Raw genomic sequence first — 23102 nt, forward strand, 5'->3', positions numbered from 1 at the left:
GCCTTTAGGTTTTATGGGGGAGCTCTCTGTCTCAGGCCTTTCCCACATCCTGTACCAGTCCCAGGATTTGTCAGTTTTCCCTAAATTGACAACAGATTGCCCAGCACTATAGATATCTTGTCCCGCCACTGGCCGCAGCATGGACATGAAGGACCCATAACAGGTGTCGGTGGTGAACTGGGGTACAGGATGTTTCATTGGGCCAAACCTCCCTGCAGGCTAGGATAATCCAGTCCAGAAGGGAGTGGTACTTTGAACCTCTGAGTGCTATGCAGGTGCAGCGGGGGGCCGAGTGTGTGGTGATGTCACTCATTTTCTCTGCTTCCTGCCCAGAGAAATGCCATGTCCCCCACATCCCATAAATGTACTAACCACACTGAAATACTTGCTCTGGTCTTTTGCTGGAACGTGTCAGCTGTATCAATAAACTCAGCGGAAGTACCCTCTCTCTTCATGAACGTTTCCTCCGTTGGAGGCTGCCCTGCTGGCTGGGGTCATTGTGGTGCTTTTGCTTTCCTTTGTCCCCGGGGTTGGACAGCATGGAGCGTTTAGTTCCCTTCACAGCAACTTCTTCACCCTCCTCATTTTCCCAGGCATTCCACCTCTTAGCTTCCCAGTCAGACCTTGTCACAGCACTCGGACCTTAATCCTCAGCATCTGGGACTTTGCAACATGGTGTGCATAGTCTTCAGCTGATGATTTGTTCTCTCCCTTTGTCGGCCAGCCCCAAAGCTACAGAGTAGCGAGCACTCACATATCCTTCTCTAACCTCTTCTCACTTTCTTTCTTTCTTTTTTTTTTTAATTTAATGTATTTATTAAATAGTGGACACATTACCTTCAGGTGTACAACATAGTGATTGGAGAACTCTGTACACAACTCCATACTCATCACAAATGTCATCACCGTCTGTTACCACTGTCACCATACAATGGTATTACAGTATTATTGACTATACTTTCGTCTGTCACTTACTTATTTTAACCTGCAGTTTATACCTCTTCATCTCCTTCAGCTATTTTGCTATCTCCCACAGCCTTCGCCTCTGGCAACCCCCCAGTTTATTCTCTGTACTGTTTCCTTTGATTCTTTGTTCATCTGTTCAGTTTTTTAGATTCCACAGATCAGTGAAATCATATGGTATTTGACTTTCTCTGTCTGACTTATTTCACTTAGCATGATATTCTCTAAGTCAAGCCATGTTTTTACAAATGGTGAGATCTCATTCCTTGTTCTGGCTGGGTAGTGCATGCAATCAGTGGGCACTGGCAGGGATCGGAGAACTCATGGTAGTCCTTAGGGATTGGCCATGGGGTCACCCTTCCCCACACAGAGGTCAATGGCCAACTCGGGGTTTCCTCCAAGGACACCTCCTTTCTAGAGCCCCTTTCTTTGGTCTCCTCCTGGCTGGCTCACCAATTATTAGCTTGCAGCCTGGGGAGCTTCCTGGGTGCAATCTGAAAATGGTCTCTTGTCCCCATACACGGAGAGGGCAAGGAGAGATCAAAAAAGAAGGCAGACCATTTCGATTGCTGGGTGGCAGGTTTAATAAGAGAAATGACATATGAGGCTTGTCTTGAGCAGCCGTGGTACAAGTCGATCTACACACCCTCCGACCAGAATCTTAAAAGTTTACGTAGAGGTCTTAACTGGATTCAGCCACACACACTGTCCAGATGGTCTCAGTAACATGTTACTCTCTCAAGGCTATGTCCTTGGAACAGCTCCCACTGTGGAAACAGTGGGCAGAATGTATATCCCAAAGATAGGGGAGAAGTCAAGGAGCCTCCAAATGCTTGGGTCCAGCTTGAGGATCAACTGGGGGTCACTTCCTCTTGATGACCTCCTCCAAAACACACACACACACACACACACACACACACACACACACACACACACACACACTTCTTTTCTCCTGATGGCTTTAAATTCCCTTCAACATTCATTGCTAATATTACATATTTTACTTACATTTTGTAAGTGAAATGCTATATATTTTATCTGTCCTATCGTCCGTCCCTTCCACTAGGGTTTAAGTGCCAGAAGGACAGAGTGTTTTCTCTTTGTTCCCGAAAGAGTTCCCAACAGGTAGTAGGCACTTAACAAAGACCTGTTCAGTTAATACGATGGGGCTGGGTACAATTCAGGGGTTTAACTTCCACCTCCATCGATTATGATCTGATCTGAAGGTTTGGGTCAGAAGAAGTAAAAACACAAAGGAGAGGAAAGAGGAAGTAGCAGGAAAGTGGAGCTGGGTGAAGGTAGTCCTCTGTCCCTTACAAACAAGACCTGGCTGTCTTGCCGCAGCGGTCCCCAGCCCGAGGCGCTGTCACCAGGCCCTGCGGGGCGGTTCCCATCAGGACATGCAATGTGCTGTCGTGAGGGGCTTCACTGCGGGAAAATGAGCTCAAAGCAGCATCCAACGTGGCATCACATTTGACATTAAAAATCATCGGTGTGGCCAATTTGGTATTAGCGGAAGTAAAATGGAATTTCACACACTCCTACTGGCTGATGGAATGAAAAGGAATGGTGGTTGTAACAATAGTTACTTTTGCAAATTGAACGTTAATTTTATAAGACTGGAGCCCCATCCAATAGATTCTCAACACAGAAGGGTAAAGACGCTGGTCCTGCCAAGGACCTATTTGACATTTGGCTTCCACTTTTGGCAACAGGTAAGGCCCCATCTGCTGACATAACAATTCAGTTGAGCCTACTTCTGTGACTCTATTATTTTTTTTCTTTTGAAGGAGTGGGTAATCAAGACGAGTTAATTCATTAATACTTGGAGCATCAGGAAATTTGATAAATGAGCTGCAACTGATCTTAGAATTTGCGATGAGATGTGGGTGGGTTTATGTCCTGTCAAAATGTGGTATGCACAGACAATGGAATATTATTCAGCCTTAAAAAGGAATGCAGTCCTGGGGCACCTGGGTGGCTCAGTGGGTTAAGCCGCTGCCTTTGGCTCAGGTCATGATCTCAGGGTCTTGGGATCGAGTCCCACATCGGACTCTCTGCTCAGCGGGGAGCCTGCTTCCCTCTCTCTCTCTCTGCCTGCCTCTCTGCCTACTTGTGATCTCTCTCCGTCAAATAAATAAATAAAATCTTTAAAAAAAAAAAAAAAGGAATGCAGTCCTAATACATGCCCCCACATGGATGGAACCTTGAGGATCTCATGCTAAGTGAAGTAAGCCAAACGTGAAAGGACAAATATTGTGTGATTCCACTTATAGGAGGTCCTAGAATAAGCAAATTCATAGACAAAAATTGGAATAGGGGTCACCGGGGGCTCACGGAGGTAGGAATGGGGAGATATTGGGTACAGAGTTTCTGTTTGGGATGATGAAAGTTTCTGGAAATGGTTGGGGGTAATGCTTGCAAAACCCTGTGAGTGTACAAATGCCACTGAATCTTACCTTTAAAGTGGTTAAAATGACACATTTCATGTTATGTGTATTTCACCACAATAAAATAATCCCCTCCTCCATAAAAAGAAAAAAAAAATTCCAGGACACAGCCAATGAATTAGTCCTACTTCAGTGCTTTCCCATTCTCTAAAAATTGGGATACTTGTTAACAGAGGACACAGTTTTTTGCAATGAGAATAATTTATTCAGTTTCCTTTATCAAGAAATGTACCATCTTCCACTTGGCTTTGTGGAAGCTTGAAATGTGTCGTTGCGTGCATTGTAGTGAGTGAGTTTTACTAGGAATTAGAGATCTACAAGACAGGAGTTAGTTGCTGGGCCCAAAAGGGGTTCCCTGCGGGACTGTCAGCTCCGCCTGGGCAGGAGACAGGTCTGCCACTTACCAGTACCCGCTCTCCGGGAGCTGAGCTGCTTCCGGAGCACACGGTGGGAACTCAGTAATCGTGTGTCAAATGAACAGGGACCCTGGGCTTGGGTGTCCTTCTCTTCTCTCACCCCAGCTCACATCTCTGGAGGGTTTCAACCGCCATGCAGTTCAGAAATCGACAGCTACCCCTCCCAAAGCCAGCAAACAGCACAGAGCCCCCAGACACACATTTTCCTTGTCTAAAGAAAATGGCGGGATCTGCGTAGATTGTCTGATACTGTGATGGATGGGTGTTTGCGGGGACAGAGAAGGCCTGGGGCTGATTCTGGCCAGGGGATGTCTGCTTGGCTGCCTCCTTTGGCCGACCTGGCCTGTCTCCAGGGAAAGAATGGATGATGGCTCTGGGAGGAGGCTCTGTTGGGAGGCTTGGCCCCTGCAGCCCCATCATGGACTTGTGGGGAGAGGTCTCATTTAGAGCAGGGAGCCCAGGGCAGGGCAGCGCCAGTTTGCCGCAGCTCCCCGCCCACACTCTGGCCTCTGCAGTGAGTCACCAGCAGCTATTACATGGTCTCTAGGCGCTGAGGTGTCCTGGCCTCTGTTTGAGGTACACGGTAGATATTACTTCTCCAACGGAGAGCTGGAGGTAAACAAATAGATGTGATTTCTCCCCAGTAGAAGGCAGCCAAGATGATGAATGGTGGAATTAAGAATCATTGGTATTATTTATGATCCTGGTACAAAGCCTCGACAGCAATCTGTGCAGTCATCACATGCTTGCGACTTATATTTAGAAAATAAACAGCAGAAGAACAGGGAGTTAAATAACATCAGAAAACCAAAGAAGAAACTTTTCCCCTACTCCATGGCAAAAATTAGACCCTGGGTGATCATTTCTTCTCTGGCTGTACAGCCTATATTTTAGCCATTAAAGAGGAGCCTACATTTCATCAATGTGCTCATTCAAAACGAATCCACATTTCCTGGTTGTTTTCTGAATGCTTATAAAAATATCATTTGCACATGTTTTTGTAGAAGGAACTCTTTTATGCAGCACTTAAAACTTTTTCTTAGGTTTATGCACAGATGTTAGTCCAGATGACTTCCTCTGACTTCTAACAGTCTTGCTTGCCATTCTGCATTTTCCCCTTCCCTCCTCTGTCCTGGAAACTGATGAAATGCTAATATAGATGGAAAGTCAGAGGAACTCTCTGAGCGATATTGAAATGCAGCAGAATTGTGCTCTGGAACCAGCAGTGTGGAGACCGAGGAGAACAAGATGATAGCTTCCCCTGAGAGATTGTTCCGTCACCTCTCAATTGTTTTCACTTTCTGTCCTTCCTTCTCTCCCTGTTTTAACCTGGAAGTCCCTGGACTTTAACACACTCGTGGATAACATATCTGTGGATCCTGTGACAGGGGACCTTTGGGTTGGATGCCATCCCAATGGCATGAAGATCTTCTTCTATGATCCGGAGAACCCTCCCGCATCAGAGGTTAGTTTGAAAAATGAATCAGATTGGCGACCTTATTCCCCGCTGTTTCTCGGTTGGAAGCATAAATCTCAATTACATGTGCAAATATAAGGAGAGACGTGGATAGATGATCCAAATGATGAGAGATAAAAAGGAGTTTGACTTTGGGAGGAATTTTAGTCATAATCTAGGCAGGAGACAGATGGTACATTTAAATTGGGTAATTTGAGGAGATTTAATAAGGGTCCTGTATACAAAGGTGTGGGCATACGTAGGGAAATGAAAGGAAGATAATGCATTACTCCAGAGTTCGTGCGGGAGGCAGGAAGTGGTTACCAGAAAGTCGAATGAGAGCAGAGCTGAGTGTGGACAGGGTCCCCTGAGGGGAACCTGGCCTCTGGTTGGGGGACCTAGACAACCAGTGGGGACCCTGCAGGGAGGAAGCCTGGAACAAACACTCTACCTCCCTCTCAGTCCTCCCACTCCCCTGCTGCTGCTGCTCCTGGGCTGACCCTGAGCCAGAGCTGGGGGCAAAGGAAACTTCATCGTAGGCTTTCGTGAGAGTCTCGGCAGAGTGGAGGGCTGGAGTCCCTATCTTTACTTCAGTGATGAGTTTCTTCAACTTGGGAATTCACAGTAGTTAAAAAACAAAACAACAGAATGGACCGCAGGTCTAATCATTTGTTTGTAGCTTGCCTTTCCTTTTAATCCCCTGCTCCCGCGCGTCCGTATATGCCCAAGTTCACACAATGCGCCAGGCCTGATGTCCATATGGCGTCCTCTCCAAACCTTCCCTGCAGAATGGGAAGATCCATCACTTGCTGGAATTATTTTGGTTTAAAAGACCTTTCCTTCCCTCTTAGTTATAGTACCCAAAGACCCCATTCATCTTCATGGTCTTAACTCGGCAGACTATTTTGGCTGTGCAAACAAGAGTTTTGAGACGCACTTTGCTATAGGCATTTGAACATTTCTGTGACTCATCTGGGGTTTTCTGTTTTGAGTTTTTCAGTACGTGTTATGCATGTTATTTATGTTAAATAACCGATACTGTTTTTGACATAGTTTATGGCTATGTATTCTTTTTAAAGTTTAGTTTTAAGAATCAGCCTCATTTCCACCCACCGAAAAAACCTTTTTCTTTTTAAAGCCTATGTCTTGGGGCGCCTGGGTGGCTCAGTGGTTTAAGCCTCTGCCTTCGGCTCAGGTCATGATCTCAGGGTCCTGGGATCGAGCCCCGCATCAGGCTCTCTGCTCAGCGGGGAGCCTGCTAACCCCTCTCTCTCTGCCTGCCTCTGTGCCTACTTGTGATCTCTATCAAAAAAAATAATGAAATCTTAAAAAAAATTAATAAAGCCCATGTCTCTTAGATTAAGTAACCCCCAAACCAAATGTGTATTTCCAATTACTTTATGGGCCTTCATACCCTTTCTTTCCAGGCTTACAGGACAATCGTGATTATATTTAATGGCAATCCTTTGTGCCTTTTCCTGGTTCTTAGCTATTAGGATGGCTGTGTGGTATGTTTAACAGAATTGGGGAAGTGTATGCTGTGGTGTGTTCACTGTGCAGAACAGAGCAGAATGTTAGATTCTAATTTGTTCTTGCTTGTTAGCTCATCTGGTGAACTTAGGTCATTTGCTATAGCATGGACTTGGTTTGCTGTTCTGGAAAAAGTGCTTCCTTTCTAATGATGGATCTGGTAAGGAATAGCAAAAAGTAGTAACAATCCATTACCTAATGCACTGCCCCACGGAAGAGTGACTGACTTTTATTAGAAAGAGGCTTACTTAAGTCAAGGTGCCCCATCACCTATTTCCCAGTTAAGTAACTACTATGTCTGTCTTTTGGGCTGGCTGTTTTACTTTTTATTTTTGTTTAAAGATTTATTTATTTATTTTAGAGAGAGAAGGAGAATGCATGCACTAGTCGGGGGGGAGGGGCAGGGAGAGAGAATCTTCCAGCAGACTCCGGACTGAGCACATCGCCCCCACACTGGGCTCCATGAGATCAGGACCTGAGCCAAAAACCAAGAGTCTGAAGCTTAAAGGACTGAGCTGCTCAGGTGCAACTGGGGCTGGCTGTTTTAAAAAGGTCCTTTTAAATGCTCCCATTAACCCTTTATATATAGGCACTGGCCCTCCCAGTTTGCATATTTGGTGTTTTTGTATGTAAGCATCCTTTCTTCCAGACACTGTATTTTATCCTAAAGGCTTAAAAATGTTAAGAAGTTAAGAGTTGAAAAGAAACTTAAGGGTTAAAGCCTCTGCCTTCAGCTCAGGTCATGATCTCAGGATCCTGGGATCCAGCCTTGGGTCAGACTCCTGCTTTCCCCTCTCACTCTGCCTGCCTCTCTGCCTACTTATGATCTCTCTGTCAAATAAATAAATAAAAATCTTCAAAAAATGAAAAAAAAATAGTAAGCTAATGTTCCTTCTTTGATAGGTGATACGAATCCAGGACATGTTAACAGAAGAGCCCAAAGTTACACAGGTTTATGCAGAAAATGGTACAATGTTGCAAGGAAGTTCGGTGGCTTCTGTGTACAAAGGGAAGCTGCTAGTTGGCACCGTGTTCCACAGAGCTCTCTACTGCAAGCTCTAGCAGGTGGATCTGCCCCCATGTCACGCACACCGTGAGCCCACCATTTCAACGGCTTGTTGCATCTCCAGGGCCACGGTGATCTGGTCTGAACCGTGAGCACTGACCCTCCATTTGCACATCAGGAAGGAAGACAGTGCTATTTACCTGGGAACAGAATCAGTGCATAAGGCTTTTTAAAGTACAGTAACAAATCAGTCTAGAAATACTCGAAAACTTCATTTACCAATAAAAATCCTGTCAATAAAATGGCTATAGTTGCCGCATCAGTTGTCCGGCCTTAAATCGTTTAACTGCGTGTGATCCAAATGTCCTTTCCCTAAAATGGGTGTGGCCTGGGGAGCCATTGACGCTTGCTGCTGCCTTGCTGAATCTTGTTCTGGAAACAGAGGAGCATAGTGATCTCACAAGTCGTCCCAGACCACAGTCCTCAGGAGCTCTGGGTCACCTGCTGGGAAACTATAGGTGACCTACGAAGTTTCCCTCAGCTCCAGGCACCCCTCCTTAGCAAAGCCATGGCACAATCTGAATCCCATTTCCCCTTCGGTGTAGGACTTTCTCAGTCAATGGAAACCTAAATGACCCCCATTTCTCCTTTTACTCTCACTCAGTTCTCTGGTAGCGATGACATGTAGGAAAATCTTAATATTCTTGGGAGTGTTGTGATCTCAGCATAAACTGTACATGTTAGTGGCTTTGCCCCATTGAAAAGAAGTTTGTTGGGGCGCCTGGGTGGCTCAGTGGGTTAAAACCTCTGCCTTCGGCTCAGGTCATGGTTCCAGGGTCCTGGGTCCTCATCAGGCTCTCTGCTCAGCAGGGAGCCTGCTTCCCCCTCTCTCTCTCTGCCTACCTCTCTTGCCTACTTGTGATCTCTGTCTGTCAAATAAATAAATAAATAAATAAAATCTTAGAAAAAAAAGAAAGAAAGAAAAGAAGTGTGTTAGCTTCAGTGATTGAAGATGGACTGAGGCCCATAATCCATTCAGGTAAAGCTAAATGCCCCCGAAGACAGTACTGTTGTTACAAGTGGTAGTGGGCCTGGTTTTTGTTGTTGCTGTTGTTGGTATTTTTAAGTAAGCTCCCCACCCAGTGTGGATCCCAACATGGGGCTTGATCTCGTGACCCCAAGACTGGAGACCCAGCCTGAGATCAAGAGTCAGACGCTTCACTGACTAAGCCACACACGACACCCACTGCCCATCCCCTCAACCAGGTGTTGTTTTGTTTTTTGTTGTTGTTTGTTTTTTTCTTATTGTAACTTGCAGGGGAGGCTCACAAGAAAACAGTAGAAAGGCAAACAAAAAAAAGTCAACAATCTTGCCCTATCTTCTGAGGGATGTGATTAGGAAGAAGAGATGACTTTTGTCATTTTCTTATTGAAGCTGGTATGACAAGGTTACTTGTTTTTATTTGTCTGTCTCTTTTGAAAGTACGGCTTCCCGGCCAGATGAGGTCTTTGGGATGCTAAGGCGGTCACATTAGAGACCAAGTTCCTCCAAGGCACTTGTCATGATGACGTCAGGTCTGGCATTTTGGGGAAAAGGGTCTGCTGATAAATTGAGAACTGTCAACATCATCTTAAGGCTACTAACTTAAAGGAATAAATGGGAACATTTTGTTTGGATCGAAAAACACTTTTCTCATATCGGATTAGAGTTGTTTTAGTCACCATTTCAGGGAGCATAATATCATATGCCCTAGGAGCACTCAATTACTCAGTGACGCTGTTCACAGCTCTTGAAGTTGGATTTTCTCAAATATTGTCTTGAAACTATTGATGGCTTTTGGGCTTATGTTGAAAAAGCCCCCATATTTCCTTTAAAAAGAGTTGCTTGATCTCATCAATGAAATAACTACATTCTATTCCCTCTTGTTCTTGACAGAATAAGCAAATTCTTCCCCCAACCCACCCAACAGAAAAAGCAGGCAAGCTATTCAGTTTGACATAGCATATGCTTACGGCCAGTCAAAAAGGGATACGTGCTTCCCCTCAGTGAGGGGTTTCATAACATACTCTGAGGAAGAGAAAAACCAGCTTATTTCATTTATTTTTTGGTGAAGGTTTAGTCACAGATCAATTATGGCTCGTGTGTGTGTGAGAGAGACAGAGACAGAGAGCGAGAGAGGGAGAGAAACTGATATCCTTCATTTGCTACATTCGAGTCTTCAGAACATTTAAGGTTTTAGAAATAAAATTGCCACCAAGAACCCCGTCTCGTGGGCCGGCCTGCCCTGAGCTTGCCCTGTGCTGTGTGAGGCGAGGCCCGCCACTGACTGTGTTTGTCACAGAGCCTGGCCAGGCTGACAGGTACTGGAAACACGCCGTGGGAATCAGAAGGCGGGTGAGGAAGCTTCTAGTGGAACACCTTCTATTTTATACCCAGTTCCCTAACTGTGCTTTCATATGTAATGCTAGCTGCCAATTTACACTTTGCTGGGGCTAAAACTCATTTTTAGTTTCACTTCCCTGGAAAACGTGCACTCTGCTCTTGCTTGATAGATGCATTTTGGCAGTTAATACAGGTTTACCCAGTCAGGGCTTGTTTTAGTTGAAGGTGAAAATGGAAGAGGGGAAAAAAACCCAAACCAAAAACCAGCCTACTCCGACAGATGTCTGTATTTCTCTTTTTATTGCATTCGTTGTCTAACAACAATAATACTCATTGGCAAGAAATTTATTTACACTGACAAATTTAATCACAGGTATTTTTAGATTGGTCAGAAAACAGAGGACCATTGTGATAGTTTGCTTCAAATGCCTCTGAAAACCAAAGAGTAAGAAATGTCGCTTGAAACGGAACAATCTAGAGAAGTACATATTAACCAAGCACAAGAGAACAATTTAGACGTGGCACTATTGTCTCTTCCATGCAAATGATCAGACACTGAAATGTACAAATTAAAAGTTTCAGATAACATGCTATCCATACTTATTGGACTTAAAAGGTTTTTCAAACAACCCTTTTCCTTTAGTGATACATAAAGAAAAAAGTTAAAATAAATCAACTTCTTACGATGGAATAGAATTCATTCTCTCTTGTTTCTCTTTCCAGCTGGCCGGGTTGGTTAGTGATACGTAGCAGGCGTGCTTGTGGTTTAATAGCACCACCATTAAAAAATACAAAAGCAGTAGGGGCGACCATAAATTATATTAAGGAAAACATATATAGATAAAGATAGATAATTTGAGGGGTTTCACAAAACACTAACTAAATCTGATGTTGTTGGGAGGTGTGATCTAGCTGGAGTGCCTATTAGTTCCCACTTTTCAAGGTAATTTAACTCTTCGTGGCCAATTGTTCTTTCACGGGTGAAAGATTTAAATCCTTTAAAGAAAACCTGGGTATCTGGATACAACAGCTGAAAGCAAGAGAAGTGGACACCTTCCAACAACATACTCCCGCTCACAGCCGCTTGCATCGTGTTTGGCACTGACCTAACCATGCCGTCACTCCACGGAAGAAGTAAATAGTGATCACGTGATGGCAACAGGGCCACCAGAGAGCCAGCAGGTAGTGACTGAAGCGTCACAGCTACCAAGTAGGTCGCTGGGGAGCATGAGCGAATGCACAAGAACATACGTGCAATTTTTAGCCAAGGAAACTGCGGTCCGCAGTTGAAAATGCCCAAAGCTGCATAAATTTCTGAGGTTCGACTCAGCAATGTGCAATCTTGACATCAAAGCATTAACCAAACATTTGAAGAAACTTTATCTTACTAAAATACCAAGTATCTAATAAATCAATTTTACCAAAATATATAAACATGTAGAAGGATAAGTGCATTTAGTAGAAATACTTACATTAAAAAAATCTCTGAAAATCTTATGAGTCATTCAATGTACACAAACACACAAAGTGGCAATAAGGCTATGATTACTGCTTGGAGTCCTAACTGACATGACCAAGTTCCATATACAATATATATATTTTTTATGCAGTGTCATTGCGGAGTGTGTGTGTGTGTGTATGTAAGGTGGGAATATATTCACACATATGTAGTTCTGTACATCTACACACGCAGCATGCACATTATCGAGAAGTTGCCTCTGGTTCTCTTAGGCATTACCTCCTATTCGTTCTCGAATCTTAAGCAGTTTTGGGGTTGGGGTAGGGTCAAGGACTGGAAATCATCCCGTTTCCGTCCTTCCCCAGTCTGTAGGTCCAGAAGCAGGTCACATGCTGTGATTGGTCCACACCGCGTACATACGTTAGCTTCAAGTCAGAACCATTCCCTCGACACATCCACACAGACGCTCACACAGCAGCACTGAAGACCCTCTGTTTACCCTAAAGTAGAACTTGAACCTTTTATTTTCCAGGGGAAAGTAGATTCTGTAAGCTTTCTCTTTGCCCTCTGGCTTCCTGGTGGGGTCAAGTCTACACCGCTATGCTAAATTGTTCAAATACTACTGGTGTACTGTCTAGTAGGATTCCCCCCCCCACCCCCCGCAGTGTTTTGGACCAAGACTAAATTTCCTGAGACTTTAAATACCTAAGACAAATATAAAAACAAAAATCTGCCTACATACCCAGGCTGTTTTTCAGGAAGGAGCCACGGAAACACATTCATATTTCATATACCATGGCTTTCTTTTGAGAATTGACTCCCCAACCCTATTATCAGAAGGAAAACAATTCTAGTGGAAAATATGCACATTTTATTTCTGGACCTCATCCTTCCATGCTTAGCTTCAGAACAGTAGAAGGATAGGTCCTTGATTAAAGATAAATTTGAAAAGCTGTTTTTAAAAACCCTGGGCTTTTGTTTTTCATTTTACCTTTCCTTCAGAAAGCACTGAGGACTTAGCACTAAGTAGGTGACGTGAACTATAGTGACCAGTATCCACCAGATTGAAATGCCCCTCACCAGGGCCCTACTGGGACAGAAAATTTAGTGATTTAAATGGAATTTGGTAATTCTTAAATATGTCAATGTAATGAGGAGCTACAATACCTCTAAAGTATAAATAGTTCTTTTAGAATCATGGGGACCTCTCCGTTTAGACTCTTCAAACACTGGTTTCTTCTCTTGAAGCTCGGTCTATATAACTTTAACATTTATAAATGAGTTAGAACATCCATATAAATGCAATTTTTTATTTACCTTTTAAAATATAATTTTAAAGCACATGTTGATCCTATTACACCAACAACCTAGACGAGAATTCTTTGTCCTCAGCAAAAAAACCATAAAGGTTAATTAAGGTCCTAGATCGAACAATCCGTGACTGTTTTTGTAGCTCAGGCCTGGGGGCAGCTTATGATCTCGGGCCAGGGATGACATAGGATGAAAGGCAGCAGCAAGGGTTAATTGGGTTCCTCCCCTGTCCTCTTGGCACTTTGTTGGCAACAACAACAAAGAAGCCCAGAGTAGGTGGTCCCATTTCATGCCCCTTGAAAGTTAAGTTTGGAATGAGCACTAGCACACTGCCGTCACGAACCACGGTGGGTTCCAAATACTTCCGTGATGTTGAGGGCTGGAAACCCATGGCAACCCCAACTAAAGGAGGATAACGTGGAAGGACAGGCTTACTGTCATGAAATTAATGGTGGACTTCATCAATGTGCCCAAATGGGTAAAATTAGGTTCCTGCCCTAATGAAGCACTCTGAAGTACACTTTGGATTCAGGCAAAAAAAAAAAAAAAAAAAAAAGGAAGAAGAAGAAGAAGAAAAAAAAACCTATTACATAGATTGTGAGTTACTTTAAGGGAGATGGTCTTAAATCAAGTAATCCATTATAAAAACTAAAGTCCTTTAATGGAAAACTCTGTCCCAGACATTCATGCTCCCTGTCTACAGCTTGACCTCATCACACATTCCCTACCCCGCAAAGCATTACCTATACCCCAAAACAGTTTGGCTATTGTTAGAGTCATACTGAGCTGTCACTGAAGGAATATAGTTCATAGCAACCAGATATTCCCTTTTTGTTCATTTTCTGATAAATAAAATAAACTGCAAAGTTCTTACAGTTCATGAAGCAACAAGTCTATGTTAAACTGTAGGGACACCGAAAACCACTAGCATTAGAGTAGGAGTTGTTGAAGACACTGGGACCTCAATTAGGCATCATGCACTAGAGTCAAGAAAAGAAATAATATGAATAATAAATAATATGAATAAATGTTCATAAATTCTGAGGTCCTGCACTTTGTTTTCATACTCTTCGATCAATCAGTTACAGGTCATCCTTGGCTGGACAGTCAAATCAAGTGCCTTTTACAATTTCAGCAGTTTTAAGTAGTAATATTAAAATAACTCATTAAGACCTAAAATCACTGTAACTTAACTTAAAAATCAAAATACTTATAATACAAACTATGTGATTTGAGGAAGAAGGATTTGATTTATAATATTTTCAGCTGGTCATTGGTCTAAACATTGGCAGCGTACAAATAAAGTTCAAGAACAATACTTCTAAAACATTTAAGGAAATGCGATACACTAGAGATCATAAATTATGTGCAGAGACTGAGACTTATAGACATTTCCAGTATGTACAGCCATTTTCAAATATTACCAGAGTGTAAACATCACTTAAGATAATCATCCTCTATTTCCATTCCTAAAATGAATATAGAGCAAAACTTCCAGTGTGATCCAGATCACTTCTTTCCCCCCGAAGATAAGCAAAAATGGCAGAAAATTTACATTAGCAAGCACTAGTATTACCAGATTTTGACTAATTTAGTCTTTTAGTATTAGAAAAGATCTGCTGAATTTTGTAGTTCATGAATAGTGATTCCTTGTTTCTCAGGATATTAATAAATAGCAAAGCACCACACATCTCAAATATTGATAGAGTATCCAGTATGGCAGTTTCATTATCATACAGCAAATGAAGATAGTCAGAAAGACATACATAGCGACTCCAATCATTGTAAAACACAATGTTACTTTACGTCAATGTTTCTGAGCATTGAATGAATGATCTGTACTAGGGACAATAGGATCAAAGTAGAACAGACAATACTCTGTCACCAAAAAGGAAACAGGCCTTAGGGAGAGACAGGATTATAAGTTTCTAGTGTAGCCAATTCCAGATTTCAGATATTCAGGCAAGCAAAAAAAAAAAAAATTAAAAAAAATATATATATATTTTAATTAATTAAAAAAAAAGTCACAATGTCCAAAATACAAGTTGGTGCTAGATGGGCGGGGCCCCCTTTACATTATCTGTTACCTGGAACCTTCAAAGGCCTTCCCCAAGCTCTGTGTATACGACCTGTCCAGTGTATGGTACAGACAAAGACCCCCCATTCAATGTAGTACCTCATTTTACAGCCAACGCAGAACCAGAAAATGGATGACCTCATTTTTATAGCCAACGCAGAACCAGAAACACAAGCATAAAAAGCAAAACAACAACAACAAACAATAACCGATCATTGGAAGTGTCTCAAGATGAGTTTATTTTCTCCTCCTTCTGCCCTAGTCTCTTCTGCTTGAATTAGTTGGATGAAATGCCGAAATCCTTCATATACTGGCTTTAAAATCAGCATAACTGTCTCCGCTGGTAGACTGTCTCCTGTGAACTCTCTTAAACAAACTTTACCTGTAACATGGAAATCTCTAAAGAATGAAAGAGAACGGCTCAGAAAAACCATTCAAAACATCTATAAAATCTGTCAGCTCTCCTTTACGGGAACATTCTGTGTGCTCAATAAAATTGCTTCTCTGGTTGAGATGTGTTACTCACATCTAAATTTTCTCTAACTGGTATTTCTATTTTTCTTAAAAGTACATTTGTTAAAACACTAACTAAGCCCACTTGGGAAATCTTAAGTAGAAAATATGTGACAAGTTCCTGATTATGTCACAGTCAGGCTGAAGGCTAGCCAGAATGTTCCCCAGGAGAGGAAACCTGAAAATGCTGGTTTCCTTAAAAATCAATTTCCTGTTCAATTTGTTGGGGGAATAAAGGAACTACATTATGTGTGTCTGTGTCGCTGAACTACTGAACACACAGCGGGAGCAAAGTAAACAATGGATCCCAACATCCTGGGGCTGTGTTAACCTCTGATTTTTTCCTTTGTTCAGCTCAGTCTGGAGGACAAATGTTACCCTCAGAACCCCGAGGTAATACCCACATCCACAATCTGAGGGCTTCTGCTTCCTTCTGGGGTTAACAAATCATGAATTCTTTTCTCTCTTTCGGATGCCCAGCAAACAGAAGAGCTTGCTTGCTTTTTGCCACCGGATATAATTATGCGGCCTGGCACCCGTGTTGTTACAGTGGGGTTGTCTCACTGTCCAGACACAAACACTGTCCACACACTGGAGCAGATTCCGGAGCCCCTATCTCACGGTAGAGTGGGGCTCTTGGCCACGCAGATACAAGCCACTGCATAGTTTCAGGATTCCCAGACTGAAAAGTCATGGTGCTCTGAGACACACCATGCTTTTCCTGGGCAGGGTAACACCGATTCCCCCAGGGACACCACCCACCCAATGCAACACAAGAGGGTGGTAAGTAAGAGAAGAGAGGAACACAGCTATTTTGCATCTTTCACAAATGAGACCCTTGGTTTGGTAATAAACAAAGGTGGCTTGGGATTATTTCAGGAGGCGAAAATTAAAAGTGTATTCTATTATTGCAGAAAATGCAGGTATGCCACACGCGGTTCCCCACTGGGCCTAGAGCACATTACCCCTGCCATCAGTTCCTTCCGTCCCCGGGAGGAGACCAGGGCGGGAAGAGGGGAGAGCTGTCTGGGAGGGGGTGTGCGTCACTGCTCGCCAGCACCCTCTGACACAGCGGTCATCTTTTCTGTCTTTTTAGACTTCCTCTGCATCTGCTCTTGCTCCTTCCTCCTCAGCTTTTCTCTTTGTTTTTCCATCTTTTCTTGAGCCTTCCGAGCCTTCTCGAGAGATACCTTCATTTCCTTGAGTTTTTTTTTGACCACGGCTCGGTCCTGGGATGACGTCATTCCCAGAGCCTAGGAAGGAAATACATAAACAAATTGAACTTGAAAATCAGTGACCTCTCTGCCTAGGAAGAGGCTGATATCACAATGTGTTCAGACTCAAAAACTGATTTAAACATAATCAAAGAGGTAAAAACCTAGAAAAAGCTGCTTACATTTGCCAAAAATCTCCATACTTAGGGGCTAAGCTTTATTTGCCCTTCGAAGTGCCTAGCACAGCACACCTTAAATCCCATTAAATACATGCTTGCCAAACTGGTAACTAATGGGTGAAGGAATTTAAAAAAGGGGGGGGGTAAAATTCTGTTTCTCCAACCTTTGGGCCATAGACATTTACAAGCAAAAGTATCGCTAAACTTGTCAATATTTTTAAAAGCTAGGAGTGGGCACCTGCTGCCATAGAGGGCCCCAAGAAGGGCAGGGAGAACGGAAGTGGCTTCCTTTTTGCCAATGTAGTCACTTACAATGAGGACCAAAAATGTCTTTGGGGCCGGAATGTTCATGTCAGCATGACTAGCCATTCTCTCCCTGTAGGCAGACCTATAAAGGATTCCTGTTAATGAGGATGTTGCTTAGTGAGCTTGGAACTCAGAATAAGGGGAGTTGGTTGCGTACTCTAAATGTTTCCTGACCTTCAGAATCAACAGCGGGATGCATCCATTACCCCAACAGGGACAGCCTTGTCAATGGGGCCTTCATAATCACCGACTATTGATTGATCTCTAACCTTTTCAAGACTGTCAGGAGATACTCATCTGCCCTTCAGCCCAACAGGGGGCTGAGGTTGGGGATGGTGAGCCCAATGTAAGCTCTTTTTGCCCTTTTTCCACAGGGGTGGGTCCACATCCGCCCCCCACAGTCTCTAAAAGGGATGGACTGGACAGGTGAAATGAGAGTGGGATGGAGCAGGGGAGACATGGCCTGCATGTACTCGGGGAAGAAAGTTCTGAGGAGACTATCGTCCCACTTTTGGAGAGGTGTGCAGGGAGGAGCAGGGGTGGAGAAGAAATGAATAAAGAAGGAAAGATTCATGGATCTAGGTCTTCACTCTCATGTGATGAGAGAGTCCACGTTGGCCATTATTACAACTCCTACCACACAGGAAGTCAACAGACTTCATTCGTGGACCACATGTCTGGGTAGAAGCAATGGAGTGAGCCCCTAGCTCTCCTACTCGGCAGCATCCTGTTTGATTCGGAATCTCTGACGACTTTCCGAAACTTTGTTTACTGCTCAGAAACAATGCAATGTCCTTTCTGCCGACCATTGATGGGAATTCCCTCTCAGACAGGCAGAACACTCTTGTCTCATGGAAACACTTCAGGTACCATGAGCGACACAACTGACACCTGGTAACCTCACACAGAGACAGAATTCTTTACCTTCAGTTTATTTCCATCCAACTGCAGGAGTTGCTCGCCAGTGATGTTTTGGGCACTGAATTCAGATACATACTGCTCCAGGTTTAGGCTCATTAGCCAGTGGGAAACCTGCTGCACGCTCCATTCATGGACCGCCCGACTCTGACACTGACTGTGTTTGGGAGACTGTCCATCATCAAGGATCTGAGGTAGGAATGTTATGCAGGGTTGTTAAAGGACCAAAAAGCTATGGCTCACCACGGCCTATTATGCTATCAAAAGGAATTTCTTCCCTACTAGAGCCACATTTATCTTTACGCCATCAAATGAATAATAAGTTAATGGTTGTAGTTGTGTGTGTATCACACATGCATAGTTATCACCTATATTTTTTTTTAGGTATTTGGAAATTTGAAAAATTCCCCCAGAACAAGCAGCATTATTAACGTAGGATGTTTACTACTGGAAAATACACTCCAATGTTGCAAGCCTTTACATTAGAACACTTTGGAAAGAGTATGAGATGTGGAAAGCAAGTATTTGATTCATCTCTATATGCAATGCACCACTCTGCGTAAAGCCTCAGAGACGACGTTAGAGGTCTATAAAAATACATGTAGAAATCATGAGGTAGCTTCCCCTCCAAAGAGGAAAGGCTTAAGTCCTCAAGCATTGTGAGGGGAAATTTCACAGCCAGGGTTTCATTCGAGCAGCAAGCAAACCCGTGAGGAAGGCGGGGCAGGTAATGTCCATAATGACTTTTAATAAATGAGTCACGTGCGGCTTAGCCCGGAGCACGGAGCAGGGGACCGGGAGAGCTCAACTGTCTGTGGTTCATTCCAAATCTCTGGCTCCGCCCAGGGCACAGCACCACTTTGGACAGCACAGAGGGCAGCTTGGTTCCTAGAACCTCTAAGCTGAGAGGCGATGAAGGCGATGACAGGTTTGGGAGGAGAGACAGGTGTCACCTCGGGGAACACTGACGAGGGGATGGGGAAGCCGAGATGAAGGCAGAGGGGGTGGAACAGAATGGACCGTGTCAAGGTAGTGGTGATGGGGGGATCGACCGAGGGGCTCCGAGGGTAGAACCTGGTGATCCTCTTGCCTCAGAAACATCGCTCCAACTTAGGGACAGACGAGGGCAGAGAGCAAAATGATTTCACGCACGGAAACCCTCCGGGACAGACACAAGTGGTCTTGTACTGTTTAGGTTTCAAATCATTTTGCGGAGAGAGAAGAGGAGGTTCAAACAATACCACAGAAGCCACCACACGCAGCCCACTGATAGCTCACCTCGTCATCTATCATATCCAGGCTCTGAGTGAGGGAGCAACAAAGGAACCAAAAAGAAAAGTGTTACAGAACTAGGAGACACAACATACACAGTACAAAGATTTAAAATTAAAATCTCAAGAGGACGGGCAGAAAAATTTAGGAGACGAAAAGTTTTATAAAACAAAAATCATGTTAGAAAGAAGTAACTTTGAGCAAATATGTGGAGCAATGGTATCTTTTTATTTACACGGCCTCTCCTCCTCCCGCCCCCACCCTCCATAGTGGCATTTCTGTCCTCTCCTCATCTCTTGAAACACTAAGTCCATCAGTCAAGTAATTTCCTGTTTCTCTGGAAACACACTGATCTTCTGGGAATTCTTGGCAATGCTAACTTGACCCTGGCTCCTAAATCAGTTTTTCTCCCTTCTCCACTGCAGTGGTTGTCAATCAGGGGCGATGCTCAACTTGGGGTGGGGGTGAGAGTGGAGGTAGGGGTAAGGGGTAAGGGTGAAGGTTGGGGGGTGAGGGAGAGAGGGAACGGACAGTCTGAGCCACTCCCTATTCTTGCTCTCTGTGCCAAGCCTCCCACACCCACCCCCTTGCTCAGAGTCCTCTCAGTAAAGTCAGAGTAATGCAGAGGAGGTCCCTGGAGAGCTTTCAATGGACTCAGAAATAATACTTTGCCTTCATATTGAGAGAGAAATCGTGAAGATTTCACATCAAACAAGAAAACATGGTCCCCATGATTCACACGCAAAATCTACGTTTTCTCGGGGATTGGTGACGGGTACAATGGACGATCTGAGAAGGTGGGTCTGCGTGAGCGCCCCGAGCGTACCTCATCTGACGACAGCACTAAGGACTGAGAGAGCCCCGCTGTTTTGGGTTCCGCTCCCAGGCCACTGAGGTCTGCTGAACTGGTACTGCTGGGACTGAAGTCATCGTTGAAGGTAAAATTCTGTGAAAGTAAATGAAGCTCAGGGTTAAATGGGCACAGTGAGAGAACCAGTGGTAGGTGTATCTGCAAGTCCTACAAAGGTTCTCTTTAAGTCATCTTCGGAGAAATTCACATTTGGTTTGGTGATGACCTTCAAGCGGCGGTGGTGGAAGGTACTGTGCCTTTTGCAACTGATGGGGAATTCTGGGCGCTTTCTCCATCAGATGAAAGGATAGGTGTTTTGGAGCAATCATTCTTCAATCCCTCTTCAAGGATACAGGCTTCATTATCCTCTGCAACTGCTCAGAGGAGTAACATTAATAAGCCTATCTTCTTTGACCCTACTCGCGATGAGTAACAGTACAAGTAAAAATACAAGATGGTGTGGAGAGCCTGAGTTATTAGGAACAGATGGCCATCCATATTAGAAAGGTAGCTCGAGCACCCCCTGGGAAGGATCGCTTGCCATGATAAATACTGAGAAAAGGCAAATTGTCCCCTGGATATAACCTTCAAGATGATGAGTTCTGGGGGAGGTCAGAGTCTGACAATATACTCGTAGTTACATGCTAAAATACGACTCTCCCACGGCACCTGCAGAGCTCCAAAGAGGCTGCAGAACAGATACACTCTCCCAATAATCACCTGGGGCCGGTGGAGTTGGGGGGGTGGGGTGTAAAAAAAAGAAAAGAAAAGGAAAGAAAAGAAAAAAACAACTTCCCCAGAACTTCATCAAAATGTTCAGTGGCTACTCAAGTCAAGTAAATTCAGAATGACCACATGGCTGCACTTGTGAAAATATTTTTTAAACCAATCTGGAGTCCCTCCAGGACAAGCTAATGGTGGAATTATTCAAACTACGTTTAGATTTCTCAGCTCCAATACCGAAAATGTTTCAAGATCCAAGTGGTCTAGTAGTGCCAAAACTTCTTTTGCTAGTAATTCTAGAATGACTGACTTCCAAGGAACTCTAAGCCCTTGGCCAACACCATCTTGTTCCATATTCTGCTTCCTTAGGAACTGGCCCGTTAGTTTTCCATTAGGCTCCCTGGCTACTGGGTTCTGTCAGTTGTCAAAAATAACTACCGTGCCAGAGGCTGCAGAATTCAGTTCCAAAAAAACCCCAAGTTTTGCTCAAACTTCCGACATGGAGACTAAATCCAAGCTCACGGAGCTAGGCTAGGAGAACATGTAAGCAGGAGAGCATTGAACACAACACATTACTATTTGATATGTCAACAGACACACAACCCACAGCCCTGTCAAGACCTTGTGAGCTGCTGACCTCAAGAAAAGAGTTAAATTCAAGTCACATTAATCACACATTTCTGCTTGAGAAAGAAAAGCGAACACAGATAAAAGAAGACCAAACAACATGTGAAAGTTAGCCACTGTATGTGTTCCAATAAAATGTTAGATAAGGTTTGCAGCGTCATGCTGGAAATAACCATCACGTGTTTAAAAACAAACAACACCCGTGCAATTATATTTTCTATTTCTGCTCAAGTTAGAGAACTTTAGTGATGAGATTATAAGTTTTTCAAGGTAGAAGTTTGATTTAAAAAGAAGAGATAAGTAAGGGTGCTATGTCAGCACTGGTTTGTTTTAAAGAGTTTCACTTAGATATATTGAACACATATTCAGTCCCAAATTTATTTGTTTTCCAGTAAATCTTGAAGAGCACAGTAAAAATAGTCTTGTAATGTAATTTAAAGTGGAACGCTTGGTAAACAGATCTATCATACTGTTCCATGATTCAAATGCATCTTTCCCAGCATGGCTTAACTGTCAAACTGAGATTTAATAGCAATATGTGAAAAGACAGGCAAATCAAAGATTAACATACAATCTAGAATGGAACAGCATTAAGGAAGGTGATGGTTAAACGAGGCTTTCCTTTTCCCCCACACAAGAAATACCATGCATGGTTTACTGGAGGGTTATCACATTGGTTTCTCAGGTCCAGAGCAAACACACAAGTTGAGAATCCTTTCCAAAGACTGGAGAGGAGGAAGGATTTGGGGCTTTCTTGTTTGCTTTTTAAATCCATGTGTTTTCTACCTTGGACCCCTTTTTATCTGAAATTAGAGTTTCAGGAGAAGGCTGAAGGGGACGTGTAGGTGAAGGCAGGTCCCTGAAGGAATAGGATCCTTTTCGGCTCTCATTAAACCACGAGAAAGGGATGCACGGCGAGCGGGTGGAGGCCTGAGGCGCGGGGGACGGCTTGGGTTTCCAGTGTTCCAGCCTGCTTCTGAAGATCCTGTGTTACAGGAAAAAATGCGTATGTCAGACAAAGGAAGGACAGGTGTGACACTCGCTGAAGGGACTACGAATAAAGTTCAAAGTAGCAGTTTGACAAATTGTTCTACATGGGAGAGGAACAATTTTGCAATTTTGACGAGGACATTAATCTTAGTAGCTATCTTTTTTGTATCGATGGATTCTAGAACAATGGTCAACATTTTCATATTGCTATTGCCACAGTGAATTCTTATTGTTTCTATTAAGTGGATGTGGCTGAACTGAAGTCACAGGGCACCGTCTTTCTGGAACTGCTATTAGGTTAACCATCACGTCATTCCCCTTATTTGGGTGACCGAGCAGTGCCTCACCGCCAGTGACATTAGCTCTCGGCCAGCATTCTTTCCTTGCCTTCTCTGAACTCATGCTTCCAAGAGTCTAGGATTTTAGAAGATGTATTTAAATAATTTGGAAATTTTAGGG

At 43.6% G+C, this 23102-nt stretch overlaps 2 protein-coding genes across 14 annotated transcripts in view; one reads left to right on the plus strand and one right to left on the minus strand.

The window, feature by feature from the left end:
- The window catches only part of PON1 (paraoxonase 1), a 32060-nt gene extending 23920 nt beyond the window's left edge, over window positions 1-8140 (plus strand). For both annotated transcript variants that reach the window (XM_082693638.1, XM_082693637.1), the window contains exons 8-9: window positions 5166-5294; window positions 7719-8140. In XM_082693638.1, the coding sequence (XP_082549764.1) occupies window positions 5166-5294; window positions 7719-7877 (288 nt within the window). In that variant the 3' untranslated portion in view covers window positions 7878-8140. The remainder of the gene's footprint in view (window positions 1-5165; window positions 5295-7718) is intronic.
- Window positions 8141-10487: 2347 nt separating this feature from the next.
- The window catches only part of PPP1R9A (protein phosphatase 1 regulatory subunit 9A), a 311463-nt gene continuing 298848 nt past the window's right edge, over window positions 10488-23102 (minus strand). For 6 of the 12 annotated variants that reach the window (XM_082693613.1, XM_082693619.1, XM_082693618.1 and 3 more), the window contains 5 exons: window positions 22440-22638; window positions 20280-20399; window positions 19460-19483; window positions 18188-18370; window positions 10488-16817 (listed from right to left, as the gene is read on the minus strand). In XM_082693613.1, coding sequence (XP_082549739.1) covers window positions 16608-16817; window positions 18188-18370; window positions 19460-19483; window positions 20280-20399; window positions 22440-22638 — 736 coding nt within the window. In that variant the 3' untranslated portion in view covers window positions 10488-16607. The remainder of the gene's footprint in view (window positions 16818-18187; window positions 18371-19459; window positions 19484-20279; window positions 20400-22439; window positions 22639-23102) is intronic. The other 6 variants (XM_082693620.1, XM_082693617.1, XM_082693614.1 and 3 more) reach the window with 3 other exon arrangements.

Source organism: Mustela nivalis, assembly GCF_964662115.1.
Source record: "Mustela nivalis genome assembly, chromosome: 12".
Lineage (NCBI taxonomy): Eukaryota > Metazoa > Chordata > Mammalia > Carnivora > Mustelidae > Mustela > Mustela nivalis.